Source organism: Peromyscus californicus, unplaced genomic scaffold (assembly GCF_007827085.1).
Source record: "Peromyscus californicus insignis strain IS unplaced genomic scaffold, ASM782708v3 Scaffold_3__1_contigs__length_106647218, whole genome shotgun sequence".
In the NCBI taxonomy this organism is placed as follows: domain Eukaryota; kingdom Metazoa; phylum Chordata; class Mammalia; order Rodentia; family Cricetidae; genus Peromyscus; species Peromyscus californicus.
Window position 1 is genome coordinate 12,361,567 of NW_026294551.1, and position 25,184 is coordinate 12,386,750.

General features: G+C 36.5%; 1 protein-coding gene across 1 annotated transcript in view; it reads left to right on the forward strand.

Moving 5' to 3' along the window:
* Positions 1 to 25,184, forward strand: part of Abca5 (ATP binding cassette subfamily A member 5) — a 74,955-nt gene that overhangs the window by 37,583 nt on the left and 12,188 nt on the right. Inside the window, exons 19-28 of the mRNA XM_052756179.1 lie at positions 43 to 244; positions 3,952 to 4,121; positions 6,090 to 6,217; positions 6,632 to 6,769; positions 8,143 to 8,256; positions 10,274 to 10,444; positions 12,302 to 12,415; positions 12,762 to 12,896; positions 13,631 to 13,705; positions 15,013 to 15,104. Of these exons, the coding sequence (XP_052612139.1) occupies positions 43 to 244; positions 3,952 to 4,121; positions 6,090 to 6,217; positions 6,632 to 6,769; positions 8,143 to 8,256; positions 10,274 to 10,444; positions 12,302 to 12,415; positions 12,762 to 12,896; positions 13,631 to 13,705; positions 15,013 to 15,104 (1,339 nt within the window). The remainder of the gene's footprint in view (positions 1 to 42; positions 245 to 3,951; positions 4,122 to 6,089; positions 6,218 to 6,631; positions 6,770 to 8,142; positions 8,257 to 10,273; positions 10,445 to 12,301; positions 12,416 to 12,761; positions 12,897 to 13,630; positions 13,706 to 15,012; positions 15,105 to 25,184) is intronic.

A 25,184-nucleotide genomic window follows, 5' to 3' on the forward strand; every position in this document is an offset into this window, starting at 1 on the left:
TCCAGAATTTTTGTTTGTTTGTTTACTTTTATTGGCAAGTAGATTATAGCGTATTTACACAGCAGCCCCTGGAAGAAGAAATGGATTCAAAATCTTTTGATGAAATGGAACAGAGTTTACTTATTCTTTCTGAAACAAAAGCTTCTCTAGTGAGCACCATGAGCCTTTGGAAACAGCAAGTGTCTACAATAGCAAAGTTTCATTTCCTCACATTGAAACGAGAAAGCAAATCAGTGCGCTCAGTGTAAGTGTAATTATCATTCTTCTGAAAACTTGTCTTTTTGAGGTTGCAAATTGGATTTGCTGTCTTTACTTTTAAATAATAACATGTACACAGCTTTGTAGTTTTGAAAGATCAAAATGACAATTTCACAGTATCAAAAGGTACAGTAATTTTATCACAGACCCATTGTACTTTATTTTTTATTCATATTGATTGATTGATTGATTGAGACAAGAGTCTCACTGTGTAGCACTGGCTGGCATGGAACTCACTATGTGCACCAGGCTGGCCTTCACCTAACAGATATCCACCTGTCTCTGCCTCCTAATCCCTCTGGGATTAAAGGTGTTTACCACCAACCAATTCCTGTACTCTTTTTATCTAAACTGGTATCTGTTGTCTTATCTTTAAAATGATGAAGTGACAAGAATTACTATCTAATGTCTAATTTTTGAGTTTTGTCATTATATTTAAATTTTATTTTGCTCTTGTAGCTTTTCATAATTTTTCCATTCATTAATTTTTATAATTGTTCTTATTAAACAGCAGGAAAGTTAAGTTTTATCCCTGTTTATCAGATGAAGAAAACTGAAATATAAAGAAAGCTATATAGCTAGTAAACGTAGGATTTAAAAATTCTCTACATAATTTTATTCTCTCTCAGTTAATACCCCTTCTCCTCATTCTGATAATGACCTTGGGAAATTATATTTTCTGCTTTAATATACCATATGTCTGTCTTGTTAGAGCCAAAATGATTGTAGGAATAAAATTTAATAATAAGAGCGTTCATAAATGTCTGAAATATTTGGGAGTTATTTGAGGTTTTAACCAAATTTATTTAGTATCAAACAAGTGCTAGTCAAGCATCTGATTTGTTTCTATATCGCTTGCCCTGAAAAAAAAATGTTTATTTAAGTCAGCATATTTTAAATTTATTTAGTTGAAATCATTTTGATAATACATTCTCTGGAAAACAATGAAAGTGACTTAATTCAGATTGCTGTAATAAAATTTCATGAACTGGGTGTTTTTGGAGGTTAGAAGTTGGGGATCCCAAGTGTCAGCATAGTAAAGGCTCTTTTCTTTCCTTGAAGAAGGATGCCATTTAGTTGCATGCTTTAGTGATTTCTCTTTTGGTTTGGAAAGAACATGCAAACCAGCACACTAGCACGTGCTTCTTGGTGTCAGTTTTAAAAGGGTGCTAATCCCATCATAAGGGCCTTATCTAATTCGCATTGCTCTCCAGAGTTCCTGTCTTCAGATATCATCAGACTAAGGATTAGGGCTTCACTATGTAAATTTGAGGGGACGCAAACATTGAGTTTAAGACAAACATGTTGTATGGTTAAATATACCAGGAACTATTTCTTATAATTCTCTCAAAGAATAGTTAACATGTAAGAACACCATGGAAATTATTTTTCCAGTTTTATAATATAAAATTTTAACATTAACCTGAAGCTTCCATATATTTTTGTCATGATTTTTGTCTTTCTTTTTTTTTTGTGGGTAGAGATAAATCAATAAATTTTATATTCAGTTTTAAAAAATGCAATAAACATTTCATGATATTGTTACTGGGATAACAGTCCCAGGTGACACAACATCATAGGTTCCTGCTCTATAATAATCAGCACATAACATAGAAATGCTAAGAGGGGAAAAAAACCCTCACTCCTGAACTTACTTTCTTTTTTTTTTTTTTCATTTTTTTATTAAGAAATTTTCTATTCACTTTACATACCAACCACAAATCCCCCCTCTTCCCTCTTCTCACCTCCCCTTTCAGCCTTTCCCCCCAACCCACCCTCCATCCCCACATTTTCCAAATCAAGGTTTCCTATGGGGAGTTAGCAGAGCCTGGCACACTCTGCTGAGGCAGGTCCGAGCCCCACCCTCTGCATCAAGGCTGTCACATCCTAGGCACTGGGCTCTAAAAAGCCTGCCCACACGCCAGGGAAGGATCCCGATCCCCCTGCCTGGGGGCCCCCCAAACAGTTCAAGCTAAACAAATGTCTCCCATATCCAGAATGCCTAGTCTAGTCCTATGGAGGCTTCATAGCTATTAGTCCACAGTTCATGGGTTTCCACTATTATATGCACTCATATAATATATAATAGTGACTCAGTGTGGCTGGTCATCTTTGCACGTTTTCCCATCATGGTCTCCACGTCCTGCCCACAGAATCCCTCCTCTCTCTCATTGATTGAATTCCCGGAGCTCAGCCTTGCGCTCTGCTGTGGATCTCTGCATCTGCTTCCATTAGTCACTGGATGAAGGCTCTATGATGACAGTTAGGGTATTCACTAGACCAGGCACCCTCTCAGTAGTCCAAGGTGGGGTCATTTTTGTGGGTTCCTGAGAGCTTCCCTGGCACCCTGCCTCTTCCTATTCCCATGATGTCTTCATTTATCATAGTCTTTCCTTGCTCTCCCACTCTGTCCCTGTTCCAGATCGACCCTCCCATTTCCTTATGTTCTTATCCCCCATTCTTTGCCCTCTATTCTCTCCACCCCACTCCCAGTTTGCTCATGTAGATCTCAGGGCGATCTATGTGTCTCTCTTAGGGCCCCTCCTTGTTAGCTAGCTTCTCAGGAGCTGTGGGTTATAGTCTTGTTATACTTTGCCTTACATCTAGTATCCACTTATGAGTGAGTACATACAATGTTTGTCCTTCTGAGTCTAGGGTTAGTTAGAAAATATCAGGATGATATTTTCTGCTAACTTACAGATTTAGATTTAAATACAGCATGTTTTGAGGGATGCTGATTTTAAAATAATTTAATGATTTTGTTTATTTGGTTTTTGGGATAGAGTTTCAAACAGAGGTTGCTCTCAAATTCTGAATCCTCCTGCTTCAGCTGCCCAAAGACTGGGATTATATGAGTGCATTACCATGCTCAGCAAAAATGGTTTTTAAAAATACAGGTGGTTTAACTGGAAGTTAAAAATTATTAAATAAAAAATTATAAATAATTGATGATCTAAACTCTTGCTACTGAGATACATTATATAATCTGTAGATACTTCATAAGACAAGTAACGATCTCTATGATACTACAATGTCCTTTTGTACTACTATATATTCATGGTACTACAATATGTAATGTAATACAGTAATGTGCAGGTATATGTATAGTATAATATGCATCTTATATATTATGGTTTGACAATATCTCAGTGAAGCAGCAGCAGTTAATGTAGTTAAATTGTGATAAGGATGAAAAATTTAAATTGTAGAGTTTTCACTGTATTTTAATTTTCTTCCCCATGCTTACAATATTTTTGTTAGGGTATGAAAAGTAAATGGCTAGAATAGAGTTCGAGCAAGAAACACTTCCATCAGGAATACAGAAACATAGACATTTATGGCAATACTTAGTTCTTTAACAATTTTATGTTTATATATCCTATAATTTAAGAGGGAATCTGGTCTAAATATACTTTTATAACTTTTTCTTCTCTTTACTTAAAATTTAATAATCTTTATTTTTGATATCCCATTTAGCTTTTTCTCCAATATTTGTATCGGGTCAGTTTTAGAAAATAGACTTTTAGGAAGTTTTTCTTTTTCTTTCTTTCTTTTTCCTTTTTTTGTTCATCTTGTTTGGTTGTTTTTGTTTTTGTTTTTTAATTGTCTGAGTATTGAATTTATATTAATGTGAAGGAAGATAGATTTGTATGCTAATGTATCTTAAGCTATATTATTATTTTTTTCTTGCAGGTTGCTTCTGCTTTTAATTTTTTTTGCAGTTCAGATTTTTATGTTTTTGGTACATCATTCTTTTAAGAATGCTGTGGTTCCCATCAAACTCGTTCCAGATTTGTATTTCCTGAAACCTGGAGATAAACCTCATAAATATAAAACAAACCTGCTGCTTCAAAATTCTACTGGTGAGAGTGTGTGAAGGTCTGTGAATGTGTGTTGGTTGGGGATGGGGGTGAAGGGGTGATGGAATGCAGGGTAAAGCAAGCATGATCTATCATTGTAAAATCTAAATTAAATATTTATCTTAGTGATACTGAATAATATCAGAAATAAAGTTTTGTTTTAAATGTAATTGGCAGTTTTTAAAATATTCTAATTTATACTGCTTATAATTATTAAATTCTTTTTAAAAACAGTATTAAGTTCCTACTAGCACGTTTTACCTCAAAGTTCATGATGAGCTTAATGAACTTGAGGCTGTAAAATTTTCCCTAGCAAGAGCTATAGTATTTATACATACTCATTGAGATATAGTGATTCATCAGGAACTATTTAAAGAATTAGTTATAAGTAAAAAATAAACCTTACTTACATATAAATATCTATACCTGAATATCTTAAGTTTGCCATTTATAATTTTGTATTTACTATTTTTATTCTTACTGTATAATTGGCAAAAAGGTTTTTTTCATGTTTTTATGGATTTGAGCTAATTTTAAATTATGATTCTAAGTTTTCAAAATATTAGGACTTAGTAAAGAATTTATTTATGATAAGCTTTCCTATAACACCTACTTACATAAATAGCCTGTCGTCTGAAGACTTGCAGAAACTATGATACTTTGAAGTCATTACTGTTAAAATGCGGTGCTAAGTATGATAATGTTAATCTTTTCTGAAAATGATGCATTTAGTATGGACAATCCCTCCAATTAGGAGATATTTTAGTTTACTTTTTTCATTTAAAAAACTTGTCTTCAGTTTTAATATGTATTTTATGTAGCTAGAATACAATATTTTGTGAAAGCTCATATTTTTTATGTATATCTAAAAATTATATATGTATCTCAAATCTTTCTGTTCTTGCTCTGTAGCAATTCTACTATTTTCAGTGTTTGTCTCTTCCATTAATTTCTGTATTATTGTTTCTTGCTTTTGGATCTGTACTCACTGGTCCAAAATGAAGCTTATATGCGTATTTGTGTCTCTGTGTGTGTGTATGCATATGTAACATATATGTGTATACAATACACTCAAGCACATGCACACACACACACACACACACGCACACACCCACATATTAGATATTTTCTTACCCTTCTTTGAGAGTATAAGTTACGTGGTTACATCACATGTAGGGTAGCTCTTTTTTTGAATATACAGCCACTCTGGTAGTTAAGAGATCAGTTAAGGTCCTTGGTTAGGAGAAAATTTTGTGTCATGAAGCTGAAAAGCATCATTTTTTATGGCATTCGTGATTGGTACTCAATCTACCTTGTCATTATGTTCATTTAATGAGAGTGTTTGGTTTTGTGAGATTTGGGTTTCTTTGTAATTCACAAATGTTTTGGTTCCTGGCTTTTGTGGTGATAGAGCAGGAGTGCTTCCACTCATCAGACATGATGCTATACATTTAAACACAAACAGGAGTCTTTTGGTTTTGGACCATTTAAAGAATGTAGGTAGAAGACTGATTTTTGTGTTTGGCTACTTTGGTGCAATTAAAATGACCAAATAGATTATTTTCACTCTTTAGTCAAATTTCATGATAACTTTTTCTGTTATTAATATTTCTGTAGGCAGCAGATAAAAGTTATACAATTACCAGGTTCTGTTCAAAGCCTTGCATATGTATTCTGTCATTTAATTGTCACAACCAATGTCCTTATAAAGTAGTTATATTTACTTCTCCTTGACAGAGGAGGAAACTAAGATCTAGAATATCCTTGTAACTTTCTTGAAGGATATATAGTGTAAGTGGTACAACTTGGGTTTGAATCTTGTCCTACTGACTACAGAGCCAATGCTCTTACCAATATCTAGGCTGAAGATACAAGATCTCCTTGAAAGAGCATTATCTCCTAATGTTATGAAAAGTCTATTATGTATCTTACTTAAACTAATTCTTTATTGTTCTTATTTTCTAATACCAGACTCGGATATCAGTGATCTTATTAACTTTTTCACACACCAGAACATAATGGTGACAATGTTTAATGACAGTGACTATGTATCTGCTGCTCCCCATAGTGCAGCTTTAAATGTGGTGCATTCAGAAAAGGTATGAGTATTATACGTGAGTACTCATTTAAAAGTTATAAAATACTGAAATGGTTACTCTAAAATTAATTAGCTGAACTTATCCTATTAGTCATGAATTAGAGTATATTTTTAGATATAATTAAAAACAATTCATTTTGTTTGTGGTAGTTTTATGCCCTGGTAAGTGACCAGTAACATTTTTTATTTTCATATTATAGTTTTGCTTAAAATATCTGCATATTTAAAGCTAGGTTATCTTACCTGTCATTTTCCTATCCCTTGTTGAAACATTTTTTTCACAGTATCTAATAAGATTTAATTAATTAAAATATTTAATTAATCTAATAAGGGTAGTTAATAAGAAAAGTTTGGTCCTTAGTGATATTAGTATGCTTATATAAGTAATGTATCAACTCTTCTCTTTAAATTGTAGGACTATGTTTTTACTGCTGTTTTCAACAGTACTATGGTTTATTCTTTACCAGTAATGATGAACATCATTAGTAACTACTATCTATATCATTTAAATGTGACTGAAGCTATCCAGATCTGGAGTACCCCATTCATTCAAGTAAGCAAACATACACAAAGATGAATTCATATGTGGAAATTTCCGAAAGTTAAAAGTTGAGGTGGGGAATTTAGGAGTCTCCAGGATTAGTTTGCTTCAAAATCCAGAGCAGCTCTATTTGATGCTGATAGGTTTGTGAATCCCTGATATATTAATTGTAGACAAGAAATGAACATGGTTTAGTATTTTTTTGGGGAGGGTCTGGTATCTAGTTACTGAGATATTGAAAGAAAGCTTAGGAAGTCACACAGACAACCATTTTTACTTCAAGTAGATGTCTTAGTTAGGCCTTTTTATTGCTGTGAAGAGACACCATGACCACAGCAACTCTTGACAAAGAAAACATTTAATTGAAGTGGTGGTTTACAGTTTCAGAGGTTCAGTCCATTATCATGATGACTAATTTGCCAGTGTACAGGCTACATCTTGACCAGAAGGCAACAGGAAGTCGATTAACTGTCACACTGAGTGAAGCTTGAGAAAAGAAACTTCGAAGCCTGCCCCCACAGTGACATACTTCCTTCAACAAGACCGTACCTACTCCAACAAGGCCACATCTCCTAATAGTGCCACTCTCTTTGGGGGCCATTTTCTTTCAAACCACCACAGTAACAAAATGTTGAAGGCCAGGGACAACAAGACACTATGTACTGTTTCTACATCATCTGATGAAAAAGTGAACCAGGGCCAGGGTACTTGTTAGACGTGTAGATTGTGTCCTAATACATAGTACCTTTCCTGTTTAATAGAAAGGGTAGAGTCGAGTCCAGGATTTACTCTTAGCATGCTCACCTAGCAGGTGCAAGGCACTGGGTTTGGTCTCTAGCACAGAGATCAGTGTGAACAAGGATAGAGAAATGGGCTTGTTGAGGCTAGAGGATAACACCAAAAGCAACCTAAGTCTCAGGTCATCTGCGTTTGGATGTCAGCTACTTTCTGGACTGCCTGGGAAAGTTAGCTGACTCAGGGTAACAAGGGACGTGGAACTATAGGAGTTAGAGTCACTCTTGTCTGGGAGATGTTCTTGATTCGTTAGGAAGGTAAGCTTGGATATAGCTTTTCCCAAAGGAAAAAAGAAGGGATCAAGATCTTATTTGACACAGTCATGGAAGTGTTCACACAGTCACTGGAAAGTACCAGATATCATTCTTAGGTATTATCATTGCATCTGGCCATTGGTGGATATGCTAATTGTTTACTACACATACTAATTAGTGGCAGAGTTGACTGTGTAGTCTAGCATTTCTTGTTAATAAACCTGTTACTTGTCCATACCCTGGGTAGATATCTTAATGTCTTTCTTTAGAGATTTAATAGTCTAAGGCATTCTAAAGTGATTCTCAGATTCATTTTCTGTTGTTTTTGTCTTTCAGGAAATTACTGACATAGTTTTTAAAGTTGAGCTGTATTTTCAAGCAGCTTTGCTTGGAATCATCGTTACTGCAATGCCACCTTACTTTGCCATGGAAAATGCAGAGAATCATAAGGTAATTAATCAGACAAAAAATTACAGGTATCAGGTTCTGTCAAGCCCGAGGACCTAGTTCAACCCTGGAATCCACATGGTGGAAGGAAAGAACTGATTCTGCCAAACTGCCCTGTGATATCCACATGTGCCACATATACACGGGCACGCATAAGTAAATGTAAAAAAAAATATTTTTTAAGTTAGTTAAAAAAATAAATGGTGCTCGATAGATGCCTTAGCAGTTAAGAGCACTTGCTTTCCTTACAGAGGACCCTGGTTCAGTTCTGAGTATCCACATGGCAGCTCACAACTGCCGGTTACTCTAGTTCTAGGGAATTCTGTACCCTCTTCTGCCCTCTGTGGTCCCCTGCATGCATGTGATACCACAAACTCAAACAGACACACATACACATGATTAAATATTTTAAATAAAATAAAAAAAAAATTATAGGTATCAATTGCTGCTAGTAAGAAGCCTCATGGTAAACTTTAAGAGTATTTAATTTGAGAGTGTCTTAGTTATGTTTCTGTTGTTATGATAAAACACCATGGCCAAAAGCAACTTAGGGAAAAGGTTTTTTTGTTTTTTTGGTTTTGTCAGAGCTGAGGACCGAACCCAGGGCCTTGCACTTGCTAGGCAAGCGGTCTACCACTGAGCTAAATCCCTAACCCGGGGAAAAGGTTTTTTTTGGCTTATACTTCCAGGTAACAGTCCATCACTGAAGGAAGTCAGGGCCAGGAACTGAAGCAAAGCAAAGGAACCTAAAGGCAGGAGCTGAAGCAGAAGTCGTGGAGGAAAGCTATTTACTGGCTTGCTCATGACTTGCTCACCCTGCTTTCTTACACCATTAACCTGATCTCTGTTTTTGTGATTTTTGTATTTCAAATGCATATAAATGGAATTATAGTATGCATTCGACTTTTCTTTTTTATTACTGTAACTTCCTAGTGCTTTCTTGAAATTCATGAAATTTGTCTTAGGAGTCTCTGTAGTCCATTCCTTTTTATTACTGAGAACTACTACACGGTGTGGGTGTATCATAGTTTGTGTAACCATTGCTTGTTAAAAAGCATCTGAACTGCTGTTGGGTTCCACTATTACAAATACAGTTGCTGTGAATGTTTGCATATAGGTGTTTATATGAACACCAGTGTTTGTTTGAATATGTGTCTGTTCACTGCATGCCTGAAGTACCCACAGAAGCCCAAAGAGGGCATCAGATTCTCTGGGACTGGTGTTACAGATGGTTGTGAGCTACATATGGGTGTTGGGAATCAAATCTTGGACCTCTGGAAGAGCTGCAAGTGATCATATCCTCTGAGCTATCTCTCTAGTGCCCCACTTCTTTCTAACTAATTTTTTATTTTTTGTTTCCCATTTCTCACTCTATTGTCTGCTCTCTGATATAATACTCATAGTTATTATGAGTATATAGTTTTAGAAGTAGTACAAATCAAATGAATAGTATTATTAGGTATCAGGATTTGGGAAAGATTTTTATAAAAAATAAATAATGAGTGCATGAGAAGGAAAACTGATTTAAGTATTAATATACATGAAAATAATAGTATGAAAACCAAGCATTATTGTACTGTGCAATTTATTTTAAAAGTATTTAAAATGTTTTCAAATATATTTTCTTTGCACAAAGTTTCACACATAAACTGAAGTTCTGTGAAGATCCAGAGGCTAATAGGCAGTTTATATGTTCTTACTAGAAATAGCTTTTGAACATGAGAATCCTTTTCCATTTAAATGTCTTCATTTATTTCTGCATAGTTTTATATGAACAAGTTTGGCTGTCATTGATGGCATACTCACCATTTCTATGTTACCTTTTGTTTTACTATATTCTGATTGTTAAAAATTTTGTTGAGATTGATAAATCTTAAATGAACCTAATTAAGGTCTAAAATGAATGCATGTAAAGTTACTTTTCTTGTTTTGTTGGTTAGAATGAAAAGTTCTACAATAATTTACTTGCTTTTTATTTGTAAAGTGTTTAAGATTTTAATAGTTTTTCTCTTTTTTTTAGATCAAAGCTTATACTCAACTTAAACTTTCAGGTCTTTTGCCATCAGCCTATTGGGTTGGACAAGCTGTTGTGGACTTTCCCTTTTTTTTTGTTGTTCTGACTTTGATGCTGGGAAGTTTATTTGCATTTCATCATGGACTATATTTTTATCCTGTAAAATTTCTTGCTGTGGTAAGTTAGCATCAGTTGTGCTCATGATATTTATAGTTAAATATTTCTTAAAAATCTATTTATATATACATATATGACAGCTGTCAGGTTGAATAACTTGTGTATTAGCTTTTTAAAAACAAAATGAAGCAAATGTTTGTTATTGTATATGGTACATTTAATTCAATTTTTATTACAAGTGATTTTAAAAAAATGCAAGCCACTATTTAAAAATAATTCCTTATAGCTGTTGTGGTCTTTCAAGTAGACTACCTACTTGCTTGCATCAGGCACCAAAATACAGTCTTCTTTCCCTGTTCTCACATCTAAACATTTTACAAGAAAGGGGTTCATTTTTGAAAAAGACTTGATTTAATTAATGTACATAACGGTGTGGGTATGTATGTACATGTGTGCTTGTGTGTGTGTGTGTGTGTGAGTGTGTGTTTGTGAGTGAGTGAGAGAGAGAGAGAGAGAGAGAGAGAGAGAGAGAGAGAGAGAGAGAGAGAGAGAGAGCCAGTAGCTATAGAGGGTATTCGATTCCCTCAGAGCTCAATTTACCAGAATTTGCATGTCACCTGGCTTGTTACAAGGGTACTAGAATCTGAACTCCAGTTCTCACAGTTGCCTAGTTTTTAACCAGTGAGCCATCTCTTAAGCCCTGCCTGGGAAAGAAATTCCTTCTCCTAAATTTTATGTGAAATTTGAAAGAAATGTGTAACTGGCGTTCATGATCTGTAGAAATGTCTAATTAAGAATTCCTTTTGCTAAATGGTTTATAGTAGAAAAAAACAAAACAAAACAATACAGAGCCATGTGTGAGGGTGCTGGATGCAAATATCAGTTTTGCTAGAGACCATTTTGGCTTGATATATTAACTTCTGCCCTATAAAATACTCTTAGAAATTATATTAAAGTCAAGTGTGGTAGTATTCACCTTTAACCCCAGCACTTGGGAGTCAGAGGCAGAAAAATCTATGTGAGTTCGAGGCCAGTCTAGTTTACTTGGTGAGCTTCAGGCCAGCCAGAACTACATTGTGAGACTCCCATCTCAAAATAAAACAAAACATAAAACCTAACTAAAACAAAAAAAGTCATATTGAATGTGATGTATTTAATTAGTTGCTAAGTGCTGGAGAGCTGGCTCAGCAATTAAAAGAACTTTGTTATTATCGCAAAGGACCTGGTGTTCCCAACACCCACATGGTGGCTCACAACCATCTGTAACTCCAATTCAAAGGGATCTGATGCCATCTTCTGACCTCCATGGACAAAACTCATGTACATGGTACACACACATACAAGCAGGAAAAGCACATGTTAAAATCCATCTAAAAAATTTTTAAAGAATGGTTGCTAATATTTGAGAGATAGACAGTTGTAACTAGCTATAACTAATTTTAATAATAAAATAATGAGAGCTTGTGTGTGTGTGTGTGTGTGTGTGTGTGTGTGTGTGTGTGTGTGTGTGTGTGTGTCTAGCCCTGGCTGTCTCAGAACTCACTATGTATACCAGGCTGGCCACAAAAATCGCAGAGATCCACCTGCCTCTGCCTCCTAAGTGCTGGGATTAAAGGTGAGTACTAACACCACCTGGCATTAGAGAGCATTTTACTTGGTATAAAAAATTACAAGTAATGCTGAGGTTAAATTACTTGGAGTTGTATAAAACAGTAATTTAAAAGCATGATTTTTATTGGCTTAGTAGAGTCATGGTTTATAACTGTTCAAATAAGCGCAATGACAGTTTTTGGAGTGATTTGTTGAAGAATGAAATTTGAGAATAAAAATTACTGAATATTTTAATATGACCATGATATTTTATATTGTATTATAAACTATTTATATTCTTATAGGACATGCATTTCTGGTTTACAGGTTTTTTGCCTTATTGGTTATGTGCCATCAGTTATTCTATTCACTTATGTTGCTTCCTTCACCTTTAAGAAAATTTTAAATACCAAGGAATTTTGGTCATTTATTTATTCTGTGGTAAGTCTCACTTTTATTTTATTCCAGTTTTCCAAATCAGCATATGTAGAAGCTTTCAGGCATGCTTTGGTGATGGTACTGAGTGTGTAATGTATCTTTCCTAAGTAGAGAGTGTATGGAGAGAGCTAGCAGTTTCTTCAGTGGATGTATTGATCTTCCATCTCATCTACTCCAAGGGATGTTGCTCACAGTATATAACAGCTAACAATTGATGCCAACATAGTAATGCTTCCTTGGATGCATGTTTTATTTGAAGATCAAAAACATAGTTGATGCCAAGGCACAATTCGTAGCAAGTTTGTATAAGATTTTAAAATAGTCACTTATTTTCTCGTTTCCTCTTTAGACAGCATTGGCTTGTGTTGCAGTCACTGAAATAACTTTCTTTTTGGGATATGCAGTTTCCACTGTTTTTCATTACACCTTTTGCATAGCCATTCCAATCTACCCACTCCTGGGTTGCCTGATTTCTTTCATAAAGGTACGTCAGTAATGTTTCAGAAATTTTAAAGTCTAAATATACATTCTTTTATCTTTGATAGCTTGGTTCTTGTACTGAAAATAGTAACAAATATAAGATTAACTGCTTGATTATATAGTCAATACAGGAATTTAAAATGACAGATATTTTCAAGTATGACTTCAGGTTGTCAACGGAGAAAAACTGTTTACTACATGGTTTTTGATGCTCAATTTGATATGCATAATTAGATGTATGGTTTTATTTTTATTTTTAGGAATTTCTCAAGGATCAAGTAATGTGTTCTATAAAATGATGAGAAAAAAATTGAGTGTAAGAGATTTTCTCCCCCAGGAAAACATTAAGGAAAAACATCAGATTAATTTTGATCATGGATCATTCAAAGATATTTTCATTTGATTAGAAAAAAATTAAGCAGTTGAGAGGAGTAGGGGTGATTATGATCAAACTACTTTGTATGAAATTCATAAATAATAAAAATGTTATATTAATTAAGCAGTAAATTTATACTTTATGATTGCTGGATAATTCCATTTTCCTACTCTGGTTTAATATGTTTGACTATACTTGCTTCTAGAAATATTGTGTAGCAGGAAGATTTTTAAGTTAGACATAAGATAGTTTATTAATAGGAACACCTTATTTATAGAGACTGCATGTTTATGACTAAAATATATTAAATATTTTAAAGCTAAATATTTGTGTATACGAGTTATAAAAATGTTTTGTTTTAGGGTTCTTGGAAGAATATACCAAAAAGTGAGGATGCCTATAATCCATGGGATAAGCTGTTACTTGCTGTTATAATGGTAAGAAATAACAAAATCTATTTTTGTATGTTCATGTGTCCTCTTAAGAGTATTTGTAGGGGAAGAGAGATGACTCAGTGATTAAGAGCACTGGCTGTTCTTCCAGAGGACCCAGATTCAATTCCCAGCAACACATGGTTCTCTCACAACTGTAACTCCTGTTCCAGGGGATTTGATGCTCTCTTCTGGCTTCCACAGGCGCCAAGCATTCATGTGGTACACATACATTAAAACAAAACAAAACAAGCCGGGCACACCTTTAACCCTGGCACTCGGGAGGCAGAGCAGGCAGATCTCCGTGAGTTCGAAGCCAGCCTGGGCTACAGAGTGAGTTCTTGGAAAGGCTCCAAAGCTACACAGAGAAACTCTGTCTCAAACAAACAAACAGAAAAACCCAACTAATACATATAAAATATAAAATAAAATTAAAAATGGAACTGTGTATGGTCTCAGGACATAACTCGGTTGTTAAGAATGCTTGTCTAGCATATATGGAGCCCTTGGTTTGATCCCTAGCACAGTAACAACCAGGTGTGATGATATACTCCTGTATTTGCAGCACTTTGTAGGCAGAGGCTGGATGATCAGAAGCATGAAGTCATCCTTAGGCTACATAGTGAGTTAGAAAAGAATGACGTGTTTGTGTTTTATTTTTAGTTTTTGTCCTGTTATGTAAAGAATAAGCCTATAAGTTAAGTGTGTTAATGATAGCGAATCTGCATTTTTGTAAAAATACCTTTTGTTGACCAATTATCCTTAGTTCAATATATTGACTTTTCCATGCTACTAATTCTATTTTAATAGAACTGGCTTCTTCAGAGAAAGAACAAAATCTTCTGTTGTTTGTGTGACAGGGTCTTAGATAGCCCAGCCTGGCTTGGATTTTATAGTGTTTCTGTTTAAGCTCCCCTAGTGCTGAGATTTTAAGCCAGTGACACCATTCCCAGCTAAGCTTTTATACTTGATTATATTTTGTAAAACTGACAGTAAATGAACTGATAGGGGCAGAAAACATATGAAGAATTACTTTATGGGAAATAACATTACTTTCTTAGTGTTAAAACTTATGACTGGTGGTGCAGTTAGTGGAATAACATGAGCTCTGTGTGAGGCCCCAAGTTCAATCTCCATCATCAAGAAACTAAACGAGACAAGTTATTTTTAGTTATCTTTATTATAGCAAACAAAAAAAGTTGGATTTCCCCCCTCTTGTTATGGTAAAGCACCTGATCTATGTAGTCTTGGTTCTGTTGGAAAAGCAAAGAAATGATGATTCAGTCATAAGCTGTTACGTATTCTTCTCTTAGCCCTACCTGCATTGTATACTGTGGATTTTCCTCTTACAACACTATGAGAAAAAACATGGAGGCAGATCAATAAGAAAGGATCCTTTTTTCAGGTTAGTTAATTTTTTTAACCTAAGTTTTAAAGTTTTGGTAAATTTACAGAATTGTAAAACCATCACCATAATTTTAAACACCAATGTAATTTTAAAACAATTCCAGCACTGCAAGTAATTATATCTATTAATAGTTACTCTTCTGTATTCCTTCCCATGCCTCTAGCCCTATGCAACCACTAATCTCCTGTATTTATAAAGTTGGCCTGTTCTGAACATTATATATTACTGGATTTATAGATAGCATATAGTCATTTCTTGGTTTTGTTCTTATGCTTTTCTTTTCTTTTCTTTTTGTGGTGAGCCACGGGAATATGAAATAGAAGTCCAGTATATTATAAGCTATACCTTGACCAGACCAAGGGTCAGTCAAGTGGGAAGCCATTTAGCATTTGGTGTTACACAGCTTAATATTCAGTTGTGCCTTGCTATGATTTCCTTGTGCTCATAATTCTCCAAAAATGTGAATGTGTGTGTGAACCCCCCCCCCCCCCCCCCCCCCCCCCCCCCCCCCCCCCCCCGTCTCAGAGTACTTGGATAATGTCAGGTAGACAGAACCTTCTGCCTCTGAGCTTCCGGTTCCTCTTTAGCATTTGTTTTGGGTATTTGCCTTTTGCAATATCCTCCCTAAGCTACTTCCTATTAGGGCCAACCCCAAACAAAGCCTTGAAAGACAGATACCTACCAGACTACCTGCTAGACTCCTTAAGGCACCCCCCCACCCCCCAACTGAGGTCTCCCAGGCCAAGTGCCTGTCCCCTAGATGCATAGCTTTGTTTCCTGTGCAAATCAAGTTCAGGTATTCCCCTCTTTCTCACCTCCCCCAGAGCAACTTTTTAGATCAAAAGGGTTTCCCCTCACCAGGTACTTCAAGCTGTGATGCAGATTGACTAGCTATCAGGAAACTGGCAGCAGAGGAAAATAGTGACAGTTTAACTCTTAGTGACCTCAGATTTTCCCCACCCTGTCACCTGTAAGTTTGTAGTTGAACACATTTATCATAGACTTGTAATGCTTTCACCTAACCACAGTAAGGATCTATTTCTAGCACATAAATTCCTTTTCTGATTTCTTCCAACTCCTAACTCCACTCATGTTCTCTCCCCTTTTGGGTTGCAAATAAAGTTGCCAGGAAGCTTCTGGTGGGGACCTTGCAATCTTGTGTTGTATAGTAAACATGAGGTGTTGCTGCTTGGGAAAAGATCTAGACCGGTCCTGAGAATGAGGGGAGTTGAATTGAGAGAGTTGAATTGGTGGCTGAATGATGGTGACAGATGAATAAACTGAATTGGACTAAAGAGCTCTGTGCTTCTGGATTGATTCCTGCACCGATGGTATTCTGGGCCCCTGGGATAGTATAATATTAAGGCTGGGCCTTTAATATTATACAGAACCTTTTTTCCCCAAATAAACATTAATGTGTAGTGTCCTTCATACATTTACTGCATGTTCATTCTGGTTCTTTCTTTCTTTCTTTTTTTTTTTTTTTTTTTTTTGAGACAGGGTTTCTCTGTAGTTTTAGTGCCTGTCCTGGATCTTGCTCTGTAACCAGGCTGGCCTTGAACTCACTGAGATCCACCTGGCTCTGCCTCCCAAGTGCTGGGATTAAAGGCATGCGCCACCACTGCCCGGCCTTCTGGTTATTTCTATAATGTATGTAAAACATTTTTAAGAAAAGAAATAAATGTTTTGAAAATTTAAATCACTAAAGACCGTGGTTCTATTAAGTACTTTTAAGTGTATTTAAGGTGTATAGTTACCTGCTTTTTACTGTTGAAAAAAGTCAGATTGTTAAGATTTGAATTATTCATTTTTATTATATTTGTGTTTATTTTGTGTGCAGATGCATGTTTGTTTGTTTCTGAGTATGCATAAGCCACACAGTGCATGTGGCTCTCAGAGGACAGCTAGCAAAAGCTGTTCTTGCCTACTGTGTGGGTCCTGGGGATTGAATTTAGGTAATCAGGTTTGGCAGCAGATACCTTTTCCTGCTAAGCCATCTCACTGGCCCAATAGTTAGGATTTGAACAGCAAATTATTGTTTAGCGCATGCAGTTTTACAGTGAGAATGATTTTGGAAGGCTCCTCATTTATCCTGTAGCAGTGATTCATTAACTTTTAAAATTTCATTTTACCAAGTAACATTGTAATGACCTTTTCATATGCTTTGTGTTGTCCACTTTAATGACTTCTGAGAGGAAGGATTATTTCTATTAAAATGTTTATTAACATTTAAAAATTGGTTCTGTTGTATTTATATTATTGAGTTGCAAAAATTCTTTATGTATTTTGTATATGCTTATGTGAGTTCCAAGTATTTTCTCCGAACTTAATTATTTTCACTAGGTTATTTTAAACTGGAAGAGTTAATATTTAGTGAAACATGGGTATTGGTAATAAACTACTTTGCAGTTTCCTTTTATACCTATCAATTTGTGTATTAGCAGAGTATTAGTGTATATAAACACTGGACAGTTAAATGTGTGGTGCCTGCTAGCTTTTCTAGTTCTCATGTTTGTGTGTACTTGCAGAGTATTAATGTATATAAATACTGGACACTTTAGATAATAAATGTGTAATGCTTATGAGCTTTATAGTTCTGACATCAGAATATTAATTAATATACATAAACACTGGGCAGTTTAGATGAGTGTGTGATGTTTATTGGAGTCTGCCTCTGCACTGAGGAGCTTAGGTCTGGCTCTCCTTACTTCCCCTCTTCCTATTTCTGCTGGTATTTGTGGGGAAGGTTCCTGTATCCACAGAGATAGTCTTTCTAATATCTCAGCCCCTTTGTTTTCTGATTCTCCGAACTAGTAAGGGATTCTCTACCCTGTATCACCCACTTAACTTATGTCAGAGCCATGCCATTGGCATTCTTTTAAGTTTTTTAATAATCTTTTTTATTTATTACTTCAAAATTTTTATTAATCAATTAATTACTATTTTCCCAGCCTGATCACAGTTTCCTCTCTCTCCCTACTCTCCTCTGAATCCCCTCCAACTTCTGCCCTCCCCTCCATTCACTCCTTCTCCCTTCCCTTCAGAAAAGTGCAGACCTTCCCTGTATGTCAGTCAGCCCTGGGATATCAAGTTACAGTAAGACTAGGTGCTTCCTCTCCTATTAAGGCTGGATGAGGCAACCTAGTAGGAGGAAAGGGTCCCCCAAACAGGCAGCAGAGTCAGAGATGGCCCCCACTCCCTCTGCCAGGAGTCCCACAAGAAGACCAAGCTATGCAACTAACTGCAATCATGTGCAGAGGGCCTAGTCAGTCCCATACTAGTTTCTGGTTCGTGGTTCAGTCTCCATGAGCTCCCATGAGCCCAGGTCAGTTGACTCTGTGTGTTTTCCCATGACATCTTTAGCCCCTCTGGCTTCCATAATCCTTCCTCCCCCTCTTCCACAGGATTTCCTGAGGTCTGCCTAATGTTTGGCTATAGTCTCTACATCAGTTTCCATTAGTTGCTGGGTGAAGCCTCTCTGATGACAGTTGGGCTAGGCAATGGTCTATGAGTATAGCAGAATATCATTAGGAATCATTTCATTGACCTTTTTGTTTTCTTTTTTACCAGTCATATTTGTTTCTATCCTAAGTCTCTGGGCTGTCCATCCTCTGGGTCCTGCCCCTCCAGGCATTGTCCGGCTCCCTCTCATTATATGGGTTTCAAGCTGGACCAGTCATTGGTTGGCCACTCCCATAATTTCTGCACTACCTTTGTAAGTTTCATGTGTCCCTGACCTTAAGCCTTCCTTGTTGCTTAGCTTCTTTGGGTCTGTGGATTGTAGCATAGTTATCTTTTACTTTGCAGCTAATATCCACCTATAAGTCAGTACTTGCCATGTTTGTCTTTCTGGGTCTGGGTTACCTCACTCAGGATGATCTTTTCTAGATCATACATTTGCCAGCAAATTCCATGATGTCATTGTTTTTAACAGATGAGTAATACTCCATTGTATAAATGTACCACATTTTCTTTCTTTTTTTTACCTGTATTGATTCTTTGTGGATTTCACATCATGCATTCTGATCCCACTTATCTCCCCATCTCCTCTCATCTGCCCTCTGCCCTTGCAAACTACCCCCAATCAAAACCAAGTTTAAAAGAAAAACCAAACAAAACAAAAAAACAAAGAAAAAAAAAAAAAGGAAGACTTGTCATGGAAGCTGTAGTGTGGCCCAGTGAGTCACACAGTTTACCTTTTAGTCTGCTCATCTGTACTTGTAAGAGTTCACTGCCACGAGTCATCGATCCGGCTCTTGGCCTCTGGTGTCTGCTACACTTACAATAATGGGCTCTTACTAGAGCTCCTCTTGGATATCCTGTTGTCCTGTGTTGTAGAGATCCTGCTGTTTTGGATCTGTAGGTTTGTCCTTTTCACATGCTCCAACAGTTCATAGATTCAGTGGATGCTGGAGTGGGCCAACTCATAACCCTGGTTCTGGGCATGGGTGTTAGCTGGGCTGGTCAGCTTGATAGCTTTCCCTCATCATCACTACCCAGGCAAGCTCTCCAGCACTGACTCAGCTAGATCACTCAGTGCATCCTACAGCAGGGAGAGGGGCCAGTTCTGTTCTTGGGCCCTCATATCCAGGTCCCTCTCACTCACATCACCAGGGCCAGCTCTACTGTTTTGCTCATAGAAGGTGCAGGGCCTTTTCTCTTGATTGCTGTAGGTGGAATAAGAGGGGTTGGCAGGGTCGCTCTCCTGTTGTTATGCCCTCAGGGTTGGCTCACCTGTCTGTCCCTTGCCTGCCATGCGGTGGCATGGGTGAGGGAAAGATGCCCTCTGCCCTCCGCCCCTTGCTACTTGTGGCAGATGAGATAGAGCTGGCTCCAGGGTCATGAGAGTAAGAGAACTCTCCCTGCCTGCCACCAGCTGCAGCACATAGGAGAGTGGGTCCTGCACACTGCCTGGGCAGCACACTAGAGCTGACCCTGTTGTCAGGTACCACATTTTCTCTATTCATTCTTCGGTTGATGGACATCCAGGTTGTTTCCAGTGTCTGGCTATTACGAATAAAGCCGTTGTGAACATAGTTGAGCAAGTGTCTGTGTATGGTAGAGCGTCCTTTGGGTATATGCCCCGGAGTGGTGTAGCTGAGTCTTGAGGTAGACCGATCCCCAATTTTCTGAGAAACCACCATATTGATTTCCAAAGTTGCTGTACAAATTTGCACTCCCACCAGCAATGGAGGTGTGTTTCTCTTGCTCCACATCTTACTAGCTTGAGCTATCACTTAAGTTTTTGATCTTAGCCATTCTGACAGAGTTGTTTTGATTTGCATTTCCCTGATGGCTGAAGATGTTGAACATATAAGTACTTCTCTGCCATTTGAGAGTCCTGTTGAGAATTCTCTGTTTAGATCTGTACCCCGTTTTTTAATTAGACTATTTGATTTGTTGATGTCTAGTTTCTTGAGTTCTTTATATATTTTAGAAATCAGCCCTCTGTCAGATGTGGGGTTGTTGAAGATCTTTTCTCATTCTGTATGCTGCTGGATTGTCCTATTGATGGTGCCCTTTGCCTTACAGAAGCTTTTCAGTTTTATAAAGTCCCATTTATTAACTGTCAATCTTAGTGCCTGTGAGATTGGTGTTCTATTCAGGAAGTTGTCTCTTGTGTCAATGAGTTCAAGGCTGTTCCCCACTTTCTCTTCTATCAGATTCATCAAATCTGGTTTTATGTTGAGGTTTTTGATCCACTTGGACTTGAGTTTTGAGCAGGGTGATAGATATGGACCTATTTGCATTCTTCTACATGGTGACATCCAGTTAAACAACCACCATTTGTTGAAGATGTTTTCTTTTTTCCATTGTATATTTCTGGCTTCTTTATCAAAAACCAGGTGTCCATAGGTGTGTGGATTTACGTCTGTGTCTTTGATTTGGTTCCATTGATTGACCTGTCTGTTTTTATGCCAATACCATATAGGCTTATTTTTTTTTATTACTATTGCTCTGTAGTACAGCTTGAAATCAGAGATGGCAATACTCCAGAAGCTTTTTTATTATATAGGATTGTTTTAGCTGTCCTGGGTTTTTTGTTTTTCCATATGAAGTTGAATATTGTTCTTTCAAGGTCTGTAAAGAATTGTGTTGGGATTTTGGTGGGGATTATGTTGAATCTGTAAATTGCTTTTGGTAAGATGACTATTTTTACTATGTTAATCCTACTGATCCACGAGCATGGGAGATCTTTCCATCTTCTAATATCTTCTTCAATTTCTTTCTTCAAAGACTTGAAGTTCTTCCCTTACAAGTCTTTACTTGCTTGGTTAGAGTTACACCAAGATATATTATTTGTGGCTATTGTGAAGGGTGGTTTCCCCAAGTTCTCTCTCTGGCCATTTATCATTTGTATATAGGTAGGCTACTGTTTTTCTTGAGTGTATTTTGTGTCTGGCCACTTTGCTGAAGGTGTTTTATCAGCTGTAGGAGTTTCTTGGTAGAATTTTTTGGGTTGTTTATGTGTATTATCATGTCATTTGCAAATAGCAATACTTTGACTTCTTCCTTTCCAGTTTGTATCCTCTTGATCTCCTTTAAGTGTCTTGTTGCTCTCTCTAGAACTTCAGGTACTATACTTGAATAGATATGGAAAGAGTAGACAGCCTTGTCTTGTCCCTGATTTTAGTGGCGTTGCTTTAAGTTTCTCTCCCTTTAATTTGATGTTGACTGTTGGCTTGCTGTATATTTTGGCTTTATTATGTTTAGGTATGTTTCTTGTATCCCTGATCTCTCCAAAACTTTCATCATGAAGGGGTGTTGGATTTTGTCAAAGGCTTTTTCAGCATCTAATGAGGTGATTATGTGTTGTTTTTTTTTTTTTTTCAGTTTGTTTATGTTGTGGATTATATTGACAGTTTTTTGTATGTTGAACCATCCCTGCATCTGTGGGATGAAGCCTATTTGGTCATGGTGAATGATCTTTTTGATGTGTTCTTGGATTTGGTTTGTGAGTATTTTATTGAGTATTTTTGCGTCATTGTTCATGAGGGATATTGGTCTGTAATTCTCTTTCTTTGTTGAGTCTTTGTGTGGTTTGTGTATCAGGGTGATTGTGGCCTTATAAAATGAATTGACAGTGTTCCTTCTGTTTCTATTTTGTGGAATAATTTGAGGAGTATTGGTATTAGCTCTTCTTTGAAAGTCCAGTAGAATTCTGTGCTAAAATCATCTGGTCCTGGACATTTTTTTCTTTTTTGGTTGGGAGACTTTTAATAACTACTTCTATTTCCTTGGGGGTTATAGGTCTATTTAAGTTGTTTATCTGTTCTTGATTTAACTTTGGTAAGTGGTATCTAACGAGAAAATTGTCCATTTCTTTTAGATTTTCCAATTTTGTAAAGTACATCTAATGATTCTCTGAATTTCCTCAGTGTCTGTTGTTATAGCCCTCTTTTCATTTCTGATTTTGTTAGTTTGAATATTCTCTCTTTGCCTTTTAGTTAGTTTGGATAAGGGTTTATCTTTTATCTGTCTTGTTGATATTCTCAAAGAATGAACTCTTGGTTTCATTGATTCTTTGTATTGTCCTCTGTTTCTATTTTATTGATTTCAATCCCCAGTTTAATTATTTCCTGCCTTCTACTCCTCTTGGGTGTGTCTGTTTCTTTGGTTCAAGAGCTTTCAGGCTGAGCTGTTAGGTTGCTAGTATGAGTCCTCTCTGTTTTTTTTTTTCTTTTTGGTTTTTCGAGACAGGGTTTCTCTGTGTAGCTTTGCGCCTTTCCTGGGATTCACTTGATAGTCTAGGCTGGCCTCGAACTCACAGAGATCCGCCTGGCTCTGCCTCCCGAGTGCTGGGATTAAAGGTGTGCGCCACCACCGACCGGCGAGTCCTCTCTGATTTTTATGGAGGCACTTAGTGCTATGAACTTTCCTCTTAGCACCACTTTCATTGTGTTCCATAAATTTGGATATGCTGTGCATTCATTTTCATGGAATTCTAGGAATTCTTTTATTTATTTCTTTATTTCTTCCTTGACCCAGTGGCACCTCAGTAGAGAGTTGTTCAGTTTCCATGAGTTTTTAGGCTTTCTGTTGTTTCTGTTCTTAAAACCCAGCTATAATCCATGGTGGTTTGATAAGGTACAGGGGGCGGTATTTCATTTTTCTTGTGTCTGTTTAAACTGGCTTTGTGACAGTGGATGTGGTCAGTTTTGGAGAATTTTTCATGAGGTGCTAGAAGAAGATATCTTCTTTTGTGTTGGGGTAAAATGTTCTGTAGATATCTGTCAGGTCCTTCTGATTCATAACATCTATTACCTCCATTATTTCTCTGTTTAGTTTTTGTTTGGATGACCTGTCCATTGGTAAGAGTAGGTTATTGAAATCTCCTACTTAATGTGTGAGGTTTGATGTATGATTTATCTTTAGTTATGTTTCTTTTATGAATGTGGGTGCCTTTGCGTCTGGGGCATGTCTTCTCGGTGGATTTTTCCTTTGATGAGTATGAAATATCCTTCTCTATCTCTTATTAATTTTGGTTTAAAGTCTATTTTGTTATTTATTAGGGTAGCTACACCAGCTTTTTTCTTAGGTCCTTTTGATTGGAAAATCTTTTTCTAACTCTTTACTCTGAAGTAATGTCTGTCTTCGGTGTTGAAGTGTGTTTCTTTTATGCAGCAGAAGGATGAATCATGCTTTCATATCCATTTTGTTAGCCTATGTCTTTTTATTGGGGAATTGAGTCCATTGATGTTGAGAGATATTAATGACCAATGATTGTTAATTCCTTCTATTTTGTTATTGTTATTGTTGAGTGTGTGTGTGTGTGTGTGTGTGTGTGCGTGTGCGTGTGTGTGTGTGTGTGTGTGTGTGTGTGTGTGCGTGTGTGTGTGTGTTTCCCTTTGAGTTGTGCTGGTGTGAGGTTATTTATTGCCTCTGTTTTCATGGGTGTAATTAACCTCCTTTGGTTGGAGTTTTCCTTCTAGTACTTTTTCTAGAGTTAAATTTGTGGATAGATATTGTTTAAATTTGACTTTGTCATGGAATATCTTATTTTCTTCATCTATGCTTATTGAAAGTTTTGCTGGGTATAGTAGTCTGGGCTGGTATCTATGGTCTCTTAGAATTTGCAAGACATCTGTCCAGGTCCTTCTGACTTTTAGAGTCTCCATTGAGAAAGTCAGGTGTAATTCTTATAGGTCTGCCTTTATATATTACTTGATTTTTTTCTTTGCAGCTTTTAATATTCTTTCTGTGTTCTGTATATTTAGTATTTTGATTATTATGTGGCATGGGGAATTTTTTTCTGGTCCAATCTATTGGATGTTCTGTAAGCTTCTTGTACCTTTATAATAATTTCCTTCTTTAGGTTAGGAAAATATTTTTCTATGATTTTGTTAAATATATTTTCTGGGTTTTGAGCTGGGTTTCTTCTGTTTCTCCTATTCCTATTATCCTATATTTGGTCTTTTCCTAGTGTCCCAGATTTCCTGGATGTTTTGCATTAGGAATTTTTTTAGATTTAACAGTTTCTTTGATCAATATATCTATTTCTTCTGTTGTTATCATCAATGCCTGAGATTCTCTGTTCCATCTCTTATACTCTGTTGGTGATACTTGTATCTGTAGGTCCTGTTCACTTACCCAGATTTTCCATTTCCAGAATCCCTCCATTTGTGATTTTTTTTTTATTGCTTCTGTTTCCGTTTCCAGGTCTTGGACAATTTCCTTCACCTGTTTGTTTTCTTAGCATTCTTTAAGGGACTTATTGATTGCCTCCAATTTTTGTTTGTCTTTTCCTCAATTTCTTTAAGGCAGTTTTTTATTTCCACTTTAAAGACTTCTATATCTTCATAAGATTGGTTTTAAGGTCATCTTCTTGTGCTTCAGCTGTATTGGATTGTTCAGGTTTTGCTTCATAGGATAACTGCCCAATATTTTTGCCTTTTCCCTGTCCCAGAGGAAGCGATGGCCTTCTGTTATGAATCATTGATTCCTTGTACTTAAGAATGTTGCTTGATCAGGCTTTTTTTTTTCCTGTTTCTATATCATCCTTCTGATTGATGTATGTGTATTCATGTATGTTTGTGTGCTATAGTGTATGTGTGTTTATCCATGTACATGTGCAGT